Below are 16,592 nucleotides of genomic sequence, written 5' to 3' on the forward strand. Positions count from 1 at the left end.
TTTCATTTCCACGGTGAACGGCTGTTTGGGGACGATCTGGATAAATACATCCAAAGAATTTCTAATGGGAAAAGTTCCCTTTTTCCAGTTAAGAAGAGGAGTAAGAGTTTTTCTTTTAAGCGAGCTTCTTCTCCAGTGCCAGGAGCATCGGCCTTCAGGCAGTCACGACGGCCTCCACTGTCAAGTTCAAGAGGTAAACCTCAGGGTCAACCCCAGGGACAAAAGAGACCCTGGGGAAGGAAACCCACAAAACAAAATACTAAGATCTCCTTATGAAGGGGCGCTCCCGCTCACTCAAGTGGGGGGAAGACTTCTGCAGTTCTCAAGGGTCTGGCAGGAAGAGTGTCGAGACAAATGGGTGGCTTCCTCAATATCTCTAGGATACAAACTAGAGTTCCGAGAGTTCCCTTCTCCTCGTTTTCTCAGATCAAACTTTCCCAGGTGTGACAGACTCACCCGGGACAGAGGCTATTGGAGGGGACTGAACGCAAGCCTCTTGCCCACCGATTATGGGCCCTAGCATTTGGGGGAATGGTGCTCTCTGTGAGCTGTATGCCTGGGGACCCTGGGGTTGGTGTTACTTTGGATTCAGCTCCATGTCCCCCCAAAACACACAGACTCTGGAACCCGTTATATGCCATATTAGAATGATAAGTCTGAATTATACTGTTGGGACACATCCTGTGAGGAGATGCTAATGTCATCAACTCCACTCACCTGTCTGATGTCAGCTATAATGTGTTTAATGTAAATAAGTTTAGTCTAGGTTCTAAGGGTATTCAACTCATTGTTGTTTGTTCTAATTAACCCTGTGTTGATGTTTATGGTAATGTATGTTAATTGAATGAGCTGATCACATTGTCCTCTATACAATGTAGGAGATGGGACGACTCCTATTGGAGCTCATGTTAATTAGGTTAATTAGGTTTTGTTTGTATTGTTAATTGTAATTAGCTCCAGCTATTGTGTTTATACTACTGTGTGAAGCCCACAAGTCTGTCATCTGGTCTGGGTAAATTTTTTAGTTAATTAGCTCATGTTAATTATGTTAATTAGGTTACAGTTGTATTGTTAGAGGAGGTTCCAACGGCATATAAAGTCTTGTAACTTTGATTCATAATAAACAGTTCTGATGTACTCTAAGACTGGTGTTGTCTAGTTCTTGGGGGTTCCTATAGCCAGATCCATTGGACTCGTGCTCTGGAACTTAGGAAGCGGTATACTGACAGAAGTACTCAAGCGGAGTGTGGGACGTTCCGTGACACCAGGGATCTCTTTCAAGCTTTGGACCATCGTTTGTCTCAAAAGGTGATATCAGTAGTCCCCATGGAAGAGCAGGGGTTAGGGTTTTATTCAAACCTTTTCACGGTACCAAAACCAAACGGGGATGTCAGACCCATTTTAGATCTCAAAGATCTAAATCGGTTTTTGAATATACGCTCTTTTCGCATGGAGTCAATACGATCAGTGGTCTTCATTCTACAAGGTGGAGAACTGCTAGCATCAATCGACATCAAGGATGCTTACCTCCATGTACCTATTTTTCCCGCTCACCAAAAATATCTACGCTTCGAGATAGAAAATCTTTATTTTCAGTTTGTAGCTCTTCCTTTCGGTCTAGCTACTGTACCTCAAGTGTTTACAAAGGTCTTGGCTCCCCCTTTAGCCAGATTAAGGGCTCAAGGTATAATGATTCTAGCTTACTTAGACGATCTACTCTTGATAGACCAGTCGGTAGCCCGCTTAGACCAAAGTTTGGTCACCACAGTCAGCTACCTGGAATACCTAGGTTGGATTCTCAGCCTAGAGAAATCTTCCTTAAAACCATCAAAGAGATTGGAATACTTGGGTCTGATCATAGATACAGCTCAGAAGAGGGTGTTCTTGCCCCAGGCAAAGATCAGTTCGATAAGGGAACTGATTCAGGTGGTCAAAGCAAAGAAGAATTTTCGACTTTGCATGAGATTGTTGGGAAAGATGGTGGCTTTGTTCGAGGCCGTTCCTTATGCTCAATTTCATTCAAGACTACTGCAAAACAGTGTCCTATCGTGGATATGGAAAAGTGCAGCGCTAATTATGCAAAACAAATAAAGATGTGTTACTATACATAAACACCTCTAAATCATAATAGATTCAAACCATAAGTGTGAGACCACATGTGACTTAATCACATTACTAATGGAAACGTGGATTAGGACAAGAAAATCTCTGCTCTCCAATGAAGTTTTTATGGCCCATATTCCATATCCCATTGATGTTTTAGTGTTAACCTATCCAGCCATATCCAGCACCAGCTGCCTCCACTGGGTTTGATCAACCTAACAAGCCTTAATGATTTGGGTGGTATATGCCTCTCCAAGTAATTGAGATCTGGCAAGCCTCCCCCTATCTATGGTGGTGGTGTTTCTGGCTATTTTCCCATCTTCAGGGTCACACTGGTGGATCTTCACATATGTTTGATGGATTGCATATATATTGGTAGGACTTTTGGGACTTTTTTTGTGCATTTGAATTTTGGACTTTCTCAATTTATCACTCAAATAGTGATTTCATATTTATATTTTGTTTTCACATGGTGGTCTCACACTTATGGTTTGAATACATCATGATTTATGTGTTTGTATGGATGTATAGTAACACATCTTTATTTGTTTTGCATAATTAGCGCTGCACTTTTCCATATCCACAGTATTGCTTTTTGTCTATAGCTGTGCTGGCTGCTAGTGTGCTATATATTTTTCACAGCACAGTATATTATTTCTATTTTTAAAATGGTGTCCTATCGACTTGGAACAAGAAGGTCCAAGCGCTAGACTTCCCAATCCGTTTATCCCCAAAGGTGTGCCAAAGCCTCAGTTGGTGGTTGATAACCAAGAATCTCCAAAAAGGGAAATCCTTCCTACCAGTTACCTGGAAGGTGGTAACAACAGATGCCAGCCTTCTGGGCTGGAGAGCAGTCCTGGAGGAAGCATCTGTTCAAGGAAAATAGTCCAAATCAGAAATGACCTTGCCCATCAATATTCTAGAGATTCGGGCAGCACGCCTGGCCCTGAAGGCCTGGACACTCAGATTACGGAATTGTCCTGTCAGGATCCAATTCGACAATACCACAGCAGTGGCCTATATCAATCACCAGGGGGGCACGAGAAGTCATGCGGCCCAGAGAGAGGTGAATCATATCTAACTTGGGCAGAAAACAACATACCCTGCCTATCGGCAGTCTTCATTCCAGGAATAGAGAATTGGCAGGCGGACTACTTGAGTTGCCAGCAGTTGCTCCCAGGAGAATGGTCTCTTCACCCCGACATCTTTCTGTCAATATGTCAAAGATGGGGAATTCCGGATGTGGATCTGTTTGCGTCCAGGTTCAACAAAAAGATCGACAACTTTGTGTCAAGGACAAAGGATCCACTGGCATACGGGACAGATGCCTTGGTTTTCCCGTGGAATCAGTTTTCACTGATTTATGCATTCCCTCCTGTTCTGTTGCTTCTGCGGCTTCTACACAGGATCAAGCAGGAAGAGAAGGCGGTGATTCTTGTGGCCCAGGCGTGGCCCAGGAGATCTTGGTATGCAGAGATTGTAAAGATGGCGGTAGGAGACACGTGGACCCTACCGCCAGGGCCAGACCTTCTCTCGCAAGGTCTGGTATTCCATCCTACTTTACAAACGCTAAATTTAACGGTTTGGCTATTGAGAACCACATTCTGAAGAAGCATGGGCTATCAGGTTCAGTGGTATCTACCTTGATTAATGCAAGGAATCCGGCCTCCAGAGTCATATATTATAGAGTCTGGAAGGCACATGTCTCCTGGTGTGAATCCAGGGGTTGGCACCTCAGGAAATATGTCATAGGTAGGATCATTTACTGTCTACAGATGGGAATAGAAATGAAACTGGCCTTGAGTACTATCAAAGGCCAGGTTTCGGCCTTATCGGTATTATTTCAACTTCACTTGCTTCTCACTCTCTGGTTCCTAGCTTGTTTCAGTAATCCTCCAGTTAGGTCACCCCTGAAACCTTGGGACTTGAATTTAGTCCTGTCAGCATTACAGAAACAACCATTTGAGCCGATACGCCATATTCCCTTGGTCCTTTTGACAAGGAAATTAGTTTTTCTGGTAGCCATATCTTCTGAAAGAAGGGTATCAGAGTTGGCTGCTCTTTCTTGTAAAGAGCCATATTTGATTATTTACAAGGATAAGGTTGCATTACGTCCTCATCCTAATTTTCTACCAAAGGTAGTGTCAGGTTTTCATTTAAAACAGGATATTGTTCTATCTTGATTTTTTCCAGAACCCTGTTCCGCAGAAGAAAGGTCACTACATTCTCTTGATGTGGTGAGAACAGTCAAAGTCTACTTGAAGGTGACTGCTCAGATTCGTAAAACAGATGTTTTGTTTGTGTTGCCTGAAGGTCCTAAGAGAGGACAGGCAGCATCGAAATCTACTATCTCCAAATGAATTCGTCAAGTGATTGTTCAAGCTTATGGTTTGAAGAGGAAAGTACCACCTTTTCATATTAAAGCGTACTCCACCAGGGCTGTTAGTACTTCTTGGGCAGTGCATCACCAGGCCTCCATGGCTCAAATCTGCAAGTCCGCAACTTGGTCTTCAGTCCATACATTTACCATATTCTATCAAGTAGATGTAAAAGGTCATGAGAATATCGCCTTTGGGTGCAGTGTACTGCAGGCAGCAGTATAAGTCCTCTAGTCTCTTGGTGCCCTACTTTCGTTGTGTCTCCCTTCCTTCAGTTGGCATTGCTATGGGACAACCCACATAGTAACTACTGTGGCTCTGTGTCCCGTGATGTACGATAAGAAAATAGGATTTTTATAACAGCTTACCTGTAAAATCCTTTTCTTTGAAGTACATCACGGGACACAGAGGTCCCTCCTTCTTTCTGGTATACACGTGTATTGCTTTGCTACAAAAACTGAGGTACTCCCAGTAGTGGGAGGGGTTATATAAGGAGTCGACTTCCTGTCTTAGGGTGTTCCAGTGTCCATCACCTGAAGGTGGCCTATAACCCACATAGTAACTACTATGGCTCTGTGTCCCATGATGTACTTCAAAGAAAAGGATTTTACAGGTAAGCTGTTATAAAAATCTTATTTTCTTCAGTGTTGTCATTATGAAAAGATATAATAAAATATTTACAAAAATGTGAGGGGTGTACTAACTTTTGGGAGATACTGTGTGTATATATAATATATATATATATACACACATATATACACACTTAACGACCGATGATTATATGAAAAAATGCGGTAGTTACTGAACAATCGAAAAAATACTGCATTCCTTATTTAACGCAAAATTCTTAGTGAATTGAACTTTCACAACTGATTTACCACATGCGTTATTTTACTGCATTTTATTTGACGTTGTATAACTAATAGTGAATTTACCCCTATAGCCCTAAAGGTTCCTATACATGTACCAATTATCAAAAAAGAAAGATGTTTTAAGAACTGACTTTATGGACTGCCCCTGACCTATCTATACAGATACACAAGCCATATTATGGAGGGTTGGTAATTTTTTCAGCATATCACAGGAATAACTTTCCTCATAACACATGGTGAATCTAAAATCTTAAAGCGTTTGTTAACCCAAAAAAAATAAAACAAAGATCCTGTTCCCTTAAAGCATGTTATACAGCACAGTGCTTTTGCTGTGTCATTTGGACCCCTGTAACACCTGAACTACCTGGCTGATCTTGCCTGGCTATACCCTGCCCTCTGCAAACTGACCACGATAATCATGGCTGCTGAGCCCTGACACCATGGTCCGTTTGTGTGATTCTGTCAGTCACAGCCTGCTATCTGTCTCCTGTGTCCCTCTCCCCCCTCCCCTCTCTGCCTATCTCTGCTCATACCAGTGCCCCCCCCCCCCCCCCCCCCGCTGCTCTCATATCAGCTATTAAATGCTCCCATCCTCTCTACACCATTATAATAATTGTCCCCGTGCCTTTGTTCTGTAAAAATTCTGCCTGATTATACCTACATGAGCGCGGCTCCCAGCGCTCAGCTGATTGTCGGTGCTCTCTCTCCTCTCTCCCCCTCCTCCCTGGCTGACAACAGCGGGAGGGCTCGGCCCCACCCACTGCAGCTGTGAGCCAGAGAGAGAAGAGAGGAAAGGAATCAGCTGAGTGCCGGGAGCCACGCTCATATTGGTACAATCGGGCAGAATTTTTACAGAACACAGGCACAGAGACAAATATTTTAATGATGCAGAGAGGATGGGAGCATTTAATAGAAGTGGGTTAACAACCACTTTACTCTATTACTGACTGATTAATTTACAAGTATCATTATCCTGGTTAGGACCTAATCTTTGAGTAATTAAAGTGTTTGGCAAGCCAAAACGTTTTTGTTTTGTTTTGTATAGTGTAACGAAGGATTAAAAACATTATATGGATTTGTTTCCTTTCTGTGTCCTGCTAGGAGGTTTTCCCTTCACTTCCTGTTTTGGAAACACAACAGAAAATGAACGGAAATTGCCCCAAAGCAAGGGAACTCCACTCTTACTGTAAGCCTAGTACACACCACTATTTTCTCTTTTTGTTCAAAAAAAACCTGACAGCTCCGGTTGGAGCTGCTGTACTAACATTCCAATGTTAGTACATCGATCTCCCATGCTATTCTATTTTGTTCTGACAGGGGGAGTGGCCCCCTAACTAAACAATCCGGTCAGTGCTCTCAGCCATTGGCTGAGAGCACTGATCAGGAGTCGGTCGGCTGCTGGTTTTCGATATGGTTTTCCATATGGTCCAGCTACCATACACACGGGCCGAATGTAAGCTGTTTTTTATTGAATGTTGCCTGACATTCGGCCCATGTGTACTAGGCTTTAGACAGTCATCATCAGAACAGTTGTCCTCACAGATTTTTCTTCACCTCTTGCCCTCACAACAAAACTTTTTCTCCTAAGTGGGAACAAGGCAGCAACAAAAAATTGGCAGGGGGTCTAAAACGAAAATAAAAAGTTTTGCCTTTTTATATACACTTTAGGGCTGGTAGCGGAGGCTATTTCTGTATGACAATTCTATTGGAACAATAATAACTAATGGTGGAAATCATCACTTAAAGTAATACTAAAGGCATGTATTTTATTTTTTTAAATAACAAGCAACCCCGATCCTCCTCTTTTTGGGAGGTGCCCTCATAGCAAGCCGCATGCTATGGGGGAACTCATGTGCGCCTAATCCCGAGCCCTGCTCTATGTGTCCATAGGACTCGAGAGAGTGCACATCGCTGGATTGAGATAGTGCTCAGCTATGTATTAGGGGGGCTGCAGGGGAAGCTGCATGCAGAAGGTTTCTTTACCTGCAGTAAGGTGAAAACCTTTTGCCTTTACAACCACTTTATTTTGATACCCTATTTTATTAAAGTAGAATGCCAGTCAAACCATAACTACTCTAATGCCCCGTACACACGGTCGGATTTTCTGACGGAAAATGTGTGATAGGACCTTGTTGTCGGAAATTCCGACCATGTGTAGGCTCCATCACACATTTTCCATCGGATTTTCCGACACACAAAGTTTAAGAGCAGGATATAAATTTCCGACAACTTTGTGTGGCCGTGTGTATGCAAGACAAGTTTGAGCCAACATCCGTCGGAAAAAATCCTAGGATTTTGTTGTCGGAATGTCCGAACAAAGTCCGACCGTGTGTACAGGGCATTAAAAGTGCGTTCTCCTCCCTCCCAACACCTATTCTGATTAACCTGTATAAGAAAAGCTCTGTATACTTACTGTGTGTATTTACAGGCCTCTCTGGTCTTGTCATGTGATCTCCCCTGTATCAGCCAGTGGCAACTGCAGGGGAATGGAGAAGATGCCAACAACAGCTGGTAATGCCTGAGTGGTGATATAACTCATAGGCTTACTATGGCTCATCCCTTGTTGGTGTTCCCTCCTCTCCCCTGCAGCCAGTACTGGCTGAGAGAGAGGAGCCAATCACGTGACTGGATTGGAGCAGCATGATAGGTAAGTATACAGATCTTTTATTACAAAGGTTAGTCATGTCAGGTATTAGGAGAGGGAGGGGAGCATTTTTAAGAGTAGTTAGGATTTGACTGGAATCCTACTTCAATATTTTTGTCTTTTGTTTTGTCTAGCCACAGAAGCATGAAGAGCACACAGTACAATATCATGGAGAGTTGCATCTGAGAATGAGATTAGAAATACCCCCAGTTCCCACAACTTTCCAGTATGAGCACCATTCATCACAAGGTATGTACAGTATTTTGGGACCTGAAGTCTGAGTTACCATCTAATCTATGAATGTCTTATTGTAACAGTTTTCATCATGCAGGTGTAGAAGGTAAACATTTGGGAACTGTCCAGCTTCATCTTGTAATAAAAAATGCCAAGAATTTGCCATCAAGACCAGATGGAACTTTAAGTCCATTTGTAAAAAGGTGAGCTGCCAGACATTTTATTAATGTTTTGTATCTGACAAAACAGCCTATTTAGCCTAAAATACTATATATACACACATCTATCTTTATTAATATTTTTATTTTTATGCATATGTAAGCTGTCTTATCCTGCCAAACAAACATGAATTAAAGAAAAGGACCCCAGTTCTAAGAAGACAAACCTGTCCTGAGTGGAATCACTCCATCATTTATAACATTATGAATCAAGATGATCTGAAGAAGTCACGACTAGATCTTACTGTTTGGGACCAGGGTCTGAATGAGCTCTTTGTGGGTGGGACCAGTATGAGCACAGGTAACAGGAAATAGACAAATACTGATATACTGTATGCCAACCCCTCACTGTACATTGTGCCTCATGCATTATAGAATTATTCCCCAAGTGAGCTTCTTGCCTTTTGTAATCCTATGAAACAATGATCTAATGGACTTGATATGGCTAGAGGTGTCTATATGCAGCTAAACCCACTTAAGAACAGGAATATCTAAATGCAAAAAATTGATCTGGGAAACATAAGGCTCCATGCACACTAGCAGTAGCTTCTTAGCATTTTGTGTTCTGCTTCTAGAAGCAAACAGTGTTATCCTATGCGTCCATGCACACTATTTTAGTCTACAGGTATTTTTTAAGCTTCAGCGTTTAGGAGCAGAAAATACTCTTTTTTTGGGAGTGATTTGCCAGCAAAAGAAAAAAAAACGCTCAAAGCTCCTAAATCTCCCATACTCTGCTAACAGCTGCTAAGCGCCAGTGCCCAGGATTTTTTTTATATATATATATATAACAACGGATGACTCATCAGCTGCTGTCAGTGGGGTTCCCCGCTGGCAGCTGAATGTAAACAAAAGAATGCCGGCATTTAAAACTTGAGGGAAAAAAAACAACATGGCTGTCCCCCCCAAAATCCATACCAGACCCTTATCTGAGTATGCAGCTGGGCAGGCCAGGAACAAGGGGGATGAGTGAGCGCCCCCCCCCTCCCGAACCATACCAGGCCACATGCCCTCAACATGGGGGGTGCTTTGGGGCAGGGGGCCCCCAGATCCTGCCCCCCATGTGAATGAGTAGGGGTCTATAGACCCCTACTCATTCACCAAAAAGTAAGTAAAAACGTAGAGCCAGTTTTTTTGACAAGTCCTTTCGTTAAAAAAAAAAAATAAAATAACATTTTAAAAAATTGTCCCTTGGTGTAGATTCATGATGAACATCGGCCGCCGAACTGACACTGGCTGGCACTGTCTGACAGCTCTATCTGCCGCTAAATTACATAAGGGGCAGGACCACCGGTGGTGTCACTGGGTGACCTCACCCCTTGTGACATCATCAGCCAGGGCATGCTGGGTCAATGATGTCACAAGGGGGTGGGGGTCACCCAGTGACGTCACAGAGCGGCTCTGCCTCTTAGTTTATTTAGCGGCAGCTACGAAGTGGAGCTGTCAGATGGAGGGACCCAGAGATAGGTGGAAAGTTCTTATTTTTTTTAGGTGAATAAGTAAGGGTACTATGTACCCCATACTCATTCATATGGGGGAGGGGGATCTGGGGGCCCTCTTGTTAAAGGGGTCTTCCAGCTTCTGACAAGCTCGGCACCCACAGACTCCCACAACCACCAGCCAGGGCTGTGGGGATGAGGCCCTTGTCCCCATCAACATTAACCGAAGGCAAAACACCAGCACAAAAACAGAAAAACACCAGCAAAAAAACAATACTATTGAACATCTTTTATCCAGCATTTTTCCATTGTTTTTTTAAGCTCCTATTGTGAATGAAGTTTAAAAGTTGTTTATACTTCCCAAATAATTTCTTCTGCTTTTAGAAAACATTACCGCAGAAGTGCAACTGTGATTGCAGCCTAACACTTCCATATGTACATGTAAACACTTGTTTCCATACTCACCTCTCCTGCATTGGAGTACTCTACATCAAACACCCACCTTCCTGTGCATAAAGATACCAACGGCAAAGTCACGGAGCTAAGAATCAGTGCTTTGCCCAAAGAATACCAAGCATGTATGCAGACACAAACGACCATCAACAAATCTTTTTCTTTCTAAATTCTTTTTTCGATTAACATGTACTTTTAGACAATTTAAGAATGCATGTTTATGTCTATGGTGGAAACAAAAGGGGAATACAACCATTCAGCCCCAGCAGGGTAAATAAATATCCAAAAAAAAGGTCCAACTCCACTAATCACTAATTTAATTGAGAACAGTGAGCACAGGTGTCCGCTGTTTTCAGCGTTTTCAGCTGTTTGCAGCGTTCACACATAAACATGTCAATCCATGCTTGATCTGGCTGGATTGGCAAAAGTATTTTGACAGCTGCGGGTGCCTAAAGAAGCCAGAGGTTCAATCTGCTGTCACAGTTTAAAACCAATATGTAATTTTTGTAACTAGACTAACAACTTATTTGTTATTGGTAGAGATTACTGTAACATCCCAGTAGGCAATTCAGATTACCATCTTTTATCTTTTTGCTACTCCACAGGTGATGAAGCCAGTGCATCAATCGACCACCAATCTGCTCAGTTATTATGGCAGCAACTGCTCAGTACACCCAACACATGGGTAGAAGATTATCTTGTACTATATTACAATAAAGGGTCTTTTTGTTTCTAAATGTCACATCTGGATATTACCTTCCATACTTATATATCCTTTTAAAGTAGAACTATAGGCAAAAGTTTTTTTCATGTTGGATAGTGCAAGGGAAGATTATAATAAATAAAGATCCCTCCACCTCTCAGTCTGAGTGAACAAAACAATTGATGCAAAGTGAGTTGCAATTTAAAGAAAGCTGCAACCAAATTAGTCAGAAACAAGACTCAATAGACAATAATTAAAAATAGGTGCGCTAATCTCATGCCAAACTCTGGAACTCAAAAAATTATGAATATTGCAATGCTTATAACCACACAACAATAATCTTATGCAGAGTACTTCATAACAAACATTTACCTGTAAATAACTAATAAAAACAAACACCCTGTAAATAAAAAAAAGATGCCTTTCAAAAGAAAAAAGTGTCCATACATAAGTCCAAAAAAACCTTTAAGGGAGGGTTAAAGGTGAACACCCAATTCTGTGATGAATGAACTCTTATAATGTGCCAATATTCCTAAAGCGATCCAGGTAAAAACGGTGTTCAGACAAATCCCCTCACCACACGCATGCGCCTCTTACCAGAGATAGGGAGGTTTATAACTGCTGTCAGATTTTTTTTCGCCATCTATGTCCCATTGCAGAGATTTACCGTCACTTCCTGTCCTATAGCCAAACTATAGGAAGTGAGAGGAAATCGCTGCAAATTAAGGAAATTCCTTGGGGACCAGATCACCAGAATTAGTGTCTCCATTGGAAAATTTTCCATCTAATACTTTACTGTTGAACAGCCCAAAATTTGTGATTTTCCTTTACTTTCGCTTTCAATGATAATGGTAAACAGGACAAATAGAGAGGATAAATCTCCTAAAGGCATAGACAGCAATAAAAAAATACTAACATTCTAATTCCTCTCCACTTTATCCAAAACAAAAAAACCCTGAAAATTGTTTCATACTTACTGTAATTTTATTTTTCCTGGTGCCTATCCATGGCAGCATACCCGTGACAAGCTCCGCCTTGACTCCTCCCTAAGGATCAGTGAATATCTTTTAAAAGAGAGGGTCAGAGACCCTCCCAGCATTCTTACGTAATATAGCATATGGCAGGTGGGTGTGTATGCTGCCATGGATAGGCACCAGGAAAAGAAAGTTACGGTAAGTATGAAACAATTTTCTGTTTTCCTGGTGCCTCCATGGCAGCATACCCATGACAAATACTTAACTAGACAGGTGGGTCCATGCTTAGAAATTTTTTTATTTAGAAGAGACTATCGTTTAGTTTTAGATAATGCTGACTTGATGGCTTGCCTGCTGAATTCAACAGATGGGAGAGCCCCTGGATCTACTCAGTAGTGTTTCATAAACGTGTGCTGAGATGACCATGATGCTGCCCTGCAGATGGTTTCAACCAACATGCTCACCCTTGCTGCCCACGAGGCGGAAAACCAACCTGGTGGAATGATCTTTGATTGAAGTAGGTGGTTCCAGACCTCTCGCCCTGTACACTTTCTGGATCAATCTTGTTATCCATGATGCAATTGTCCTAGCTGTTGCCTCTTTGCCCTAATTTTTTCCCCAGGGATAATGAATAATTTGGGTGAGCTTCTGAAGGTGGCCGTGATCTGGAGGTATTGTTTCAAAATGGCTGCTATGTGAAGTTCTCAAAGAGGCTCCGCATCTTGGTAAGAAAAGGCTGGTAGGGTCCAGGACTCCGATAGCCTAGTGGAGAAAGATGCTTTAGGGACAAATCCATGAACTGTGCTGAGTTCTACCCTGTCTGAGTAGAAGATGATATGGTTGTCATCTGCTCCTAAGGCTTGGAGCTCTGATACACTTCTGCCGGATGTTAATGTGATTAAAAAGGACAGTTCCAGGGTTAGGTTCCGTAATTACATTGTATCGGAAGCCTTATCTGACGGTTTGTCAGATAAGGCTTCCAGGACAGTGGAGAGGTCCCAGGAGGGGAAGGACTGTCTAATAGGCAGAGGTATCTTCCTGACTGCTTTAAAAATTGTACCACTAATGGGTCTTCTGCCCATCTGCTGCCGGTTGCTGCAGAAATGGCTGCCACTTGCACTTTCAAGGTACTTTAGCCTTAATCCCAAATCTAGACCTGTTTGGAGGAAATCCAGAATTTCAAATTGAGTAGAGTTAAGATGACGGTTGCAGAAAAACCTAGAGGTTGGAACTTCTTCCGCTCAATATCCAGACGTGGAGGTTCAGCCTCTGGGGGTTCGGATGGGTGTGATGCCCTTGTGATAGGAGAAATGATATTGAAGGTATCCTCACTGGAGGACTGATGCTCAGACACATTGCCATTGAGAACCATGGGCGTCTCGGGCCAATATGGTATGTCTGCTATGACCGTTGTCTTCTCTGTCGCTAAATTGGAGAGGAATCTCTAGATAAGAGGCCGTGGAGGGAAGGCATAAGCTAGGCTGTATGGCCAGGGACTTGATAGGGCATCCATCACCTCTGCCTGAGAGTGAGGCAGACGTTAGATAAACCTTGGTATTTTTGTATTGACTATTAATGCAAATAGGGCCAATTCGGGAAGGCCCCACCTGTGTACTATCCAACTGAATATCCTCAGGTATAGAGACCACTTGGTCTAAGAATCTCCGGGATAGGAGGTCGCTTTTCTGTTCAGGTGACTTGGAAGATAGACCGCCCTTATGTCTCTCAGGTTCCTCTCTGCCCAGATTATGATGGGCGCTACCTCCCTCAGCAGGGAGCTGCTGTGTGTTCCGCCCTGGCATTGGATGTATGAAACCACTGCCTTGTTGTCCATTCAGATCAGAACAGATCTGTCCTTGATCTGAGGGGCTAAGGCTATCAATACGAGATATACAGCCCTGATTTCCAGTATATTTGATACGATACCTGTTGTTCTGAATGCCCATCTTCCCTAGACCGATACCTGGTTGCAGTGCGCTCCCCATCCTTTCGAGCTGGCACCTGTAGTAATTGTGATCTGACAGACATGACCTAAAGGACACGGTTTCAGAAGCATCTTTTTCCTCGTCCACCATTTCAAACTCCTAAACATTGGAGCTGTCATGCGTATGGTCTGAGAGAGCAGGTGTCGTTTCCATTGTCTTAGGAACCCTATCTGGAAGTGCCTCAAGTGCCATTGTGTCCAGGGGACCATCGGAATACACGGGGACATAAGACCCAGCAGGCTGAGGCAGTCTGAAGCTGTTAGGTGGAAACGTGTCCTGACCTTCCTTATCATCTTAATGATTAATTCTGCTTTCTGGGGAGATAGGGACACATTCCCCTGTTCGGTGTTGAATAATGCACCCAGGTAAATAATCCATTGCGTTGGGGAAAGGTGACTCTTCTGATGATTGATTATCCATCCATACTCCACCAGTGTTGCCAATAAGATCTTCCTGTGCTCAATTAGCTGGACTGGATGCTTCGCTAGCAGGAGAATGTCATCGAGATAGTGGAACACCCTGAGCCCCTGCTCCCACAGGGGGGATAAAATCGCAATCAGCACCTTGGTGAAGACCCTGGGCGAAGTACAGAGGCCGAATGGGAAACTCTGGAATTGTAAATGAGTCTGGCCAACTGTAAATCTCAGATATTTTTGGAAGGGTTCTAGAATGGAGATGTGCAAATATGCATCCTGAAGATCCACCGACAATATCCCAGGCAGACTGCTCAGATTATTGTCTGTAGTGACTCCATTTTGAACCTCTGTAGAGATATATGTCGATTTAGCTTTTTGAGGTCTATCACAGGCCTCCAACCTCCGCTCTTTTTGGGGACCAGGAAGAGTGTGGAATAGAACCCTGAAAACCTCTCTGAGCAAAGTACTGGTATAACCGCTAGCTGGTCTTGTAGGGAACGAAGGAATTGGAGCAGCGCCTCTGACTCCTGAGGGGACCCCTGTATTTCTATTGGTGTAAATAGATCTCTGTCCAGAAATGACCGTACTGCACCGTAGAGACTACCTAGGGATCCTTGCAGTTTCTCCTCCATACCCTAGAGAAGTGCCTGAGCCTTGAGTCTACCGGGATCTCCTGGGATGATCTGGCGTCAAAAGGATTTATTAGAGACCTGTGAGACTCTAATCTTCTGCTTGTGTGCTGTCAGGAAGGTGGATTGAGTACTCCTCCAATTTCTCCTGGTGTCCTTTCCCTGTCTCTGCTGTCTTTAATATCTTGTTCTGGACTGCTGGAATCTAGAAGGCGGCCCCGTAGGTATTTTGCACCAATTCTGTTTGGAGGCAGAATCAGCCGCCCAAGGTTACAGCCATATGACCTGTTTAGCTATTACGTTAGCTGTAGAATTGATCTTGTGGAACATCTGATAGTATCAGTTGCCGCTTCACCAATTAAATCTGCTGAGAGTTTAAGTTTGTCCAGGGCCTTTATCATATCTTCCTTGGGAATATCTTGATGATTAGCCGTCTCTATATTTTTTGTCCAAGTTCACAGGGCGTTGGATACTGATGTTAAGGCAATCGCTGGTTTGCATGCATTGCCCGCCATTTCATATGCTCTTTTTAAGTCAACTATTGCCTATCGAGAGGATCCTTAAAAGAAGTTAAATCATCCATTGGGAGAGTGATATACTTTTTGCCAGATGAACTACAGCCGCGTCCACTGCCAGCGGGCCACCTAACACTGCCGAGTCCTGTTCTAACATTAGGTCAACCCAAACGGTTGAGGGGAAATCTTTTTTCCATTTTCTTCCACTTGTCTTTGATAACACCTTTAATTTCCTCCATTAGAGGAAAAAGGAGATCTGCTTCTTCAGGAAAGGAAAATAGCTCTTTGACTTTTTAGCTGTAGTTTTAGCTTCCTCCCAGCCTATAGCTGCTTTTACGGCCTGTATATATGGCTGAACTAAAGAAAAGCTGAAGCCACAGGAAACCCGTTCCTCTGAGGAATCCTCTGAATCATCAGACTGCTCCTGTCTGACCGGAACATTCCGTTTGGGCATGGCAGGCTCCTCAGATGAGGGTCCAGGGACTGGGGGCTCTGCAGGAGACTGAGCCAGAGATTGTGGGGTATTTACCGCTGTTAGTTCTGCTATAGAGTTCTTGACCACTCTCTTAAGAAGGTCAGCCCCCTGTTGGCTTTCTGACTGTCTGTCCGCTGCATACTCCCTAAAGAACCTTCTGCAGACCAGTTTATCCAGAAGTGGAGTGGCTCCACATGCTCTACACCTTGGACTTCTGGCACTTGGAGAATGCGAGGAGCGATGCCTTTTTGCAGCTGAGCCCTCTGCGTGAGCATGGTGTCCCGATCTTGAAGATCTACTCCGGTTAGGGCTTTGATGGGATTTGTCATGATATCTTGAGGTCTTCTTAGACTTCTTCTGGCGTACAGGGCTGTAATACATAATATGTACCAGCATAAGTGCACTGTTTTTTTTTTAGACTTACCTGGACGATGGACCTTAAACTTTGTTGAAGGTCTTGAGAGGGTGGCGAACAGTTCATTGTTGGCAGCAGGCAGGACAAACAGCTAGAGACAAGAAGAAATTTTAATTATTCGGCTTTACAGGATGGGGGAAAA

The 16,592-nt window shown here is 43.3% G+C and overlaps 1 protein-coding gene across 4 annotated transcripts in view; it reads left to right on the plus strand.

Moving 5' to 3' along the window:
- SYTL3 (synaptotagmin like 3) overlaps nt 1-11,080 on the plus strand; it is a 142,858-nt gene extending 131,778 nt beyond the window's left edge. For all 4 annotated transcript variants that reach the window (XM_073627403.1, XM_073627401.1, XM_073627404.1 and 1 more), the window contains 4 exons: nt 8,132-8,246; nt 8,329-8,434; nt 8,554-8,750; nt 10,944-11,080. In XM_073627403.1, the coding sequence (XP_073483504.1) occupies nt 8,132-8,246; nt 8,329-8,434; nt 8,554-8,750; nt 10,944-11,074 (549 nt within the window). In that variant the 3' untranslated portion in view covers nt 11,075-11,080. The remainder of the gene's footprint in view (nt 1-8,131; nt 8,247-8,328; nt 8,435-8,553; nt 8,751-10,943) is intronic.
- Nucleotides 11,081-16,592: the final 5,512 nt, after the last annotated feature.

Source organism: Aquarana catesbeiana, linkage group LG04 (genome assembly GCF_042186555.1).
Source record: "Aquarana catesbeiana isolate 2022-GZ linkage group LG04, ASM4218655v1, whole genome shotgun sequence".
Classification (NCBI taxonomy): domain Eukaryota; kingdom Metazoa; phylum Chordata; class Amphibia; order Anura; family Ranidae; genus Aquarana; species Aquarana catesbeiana.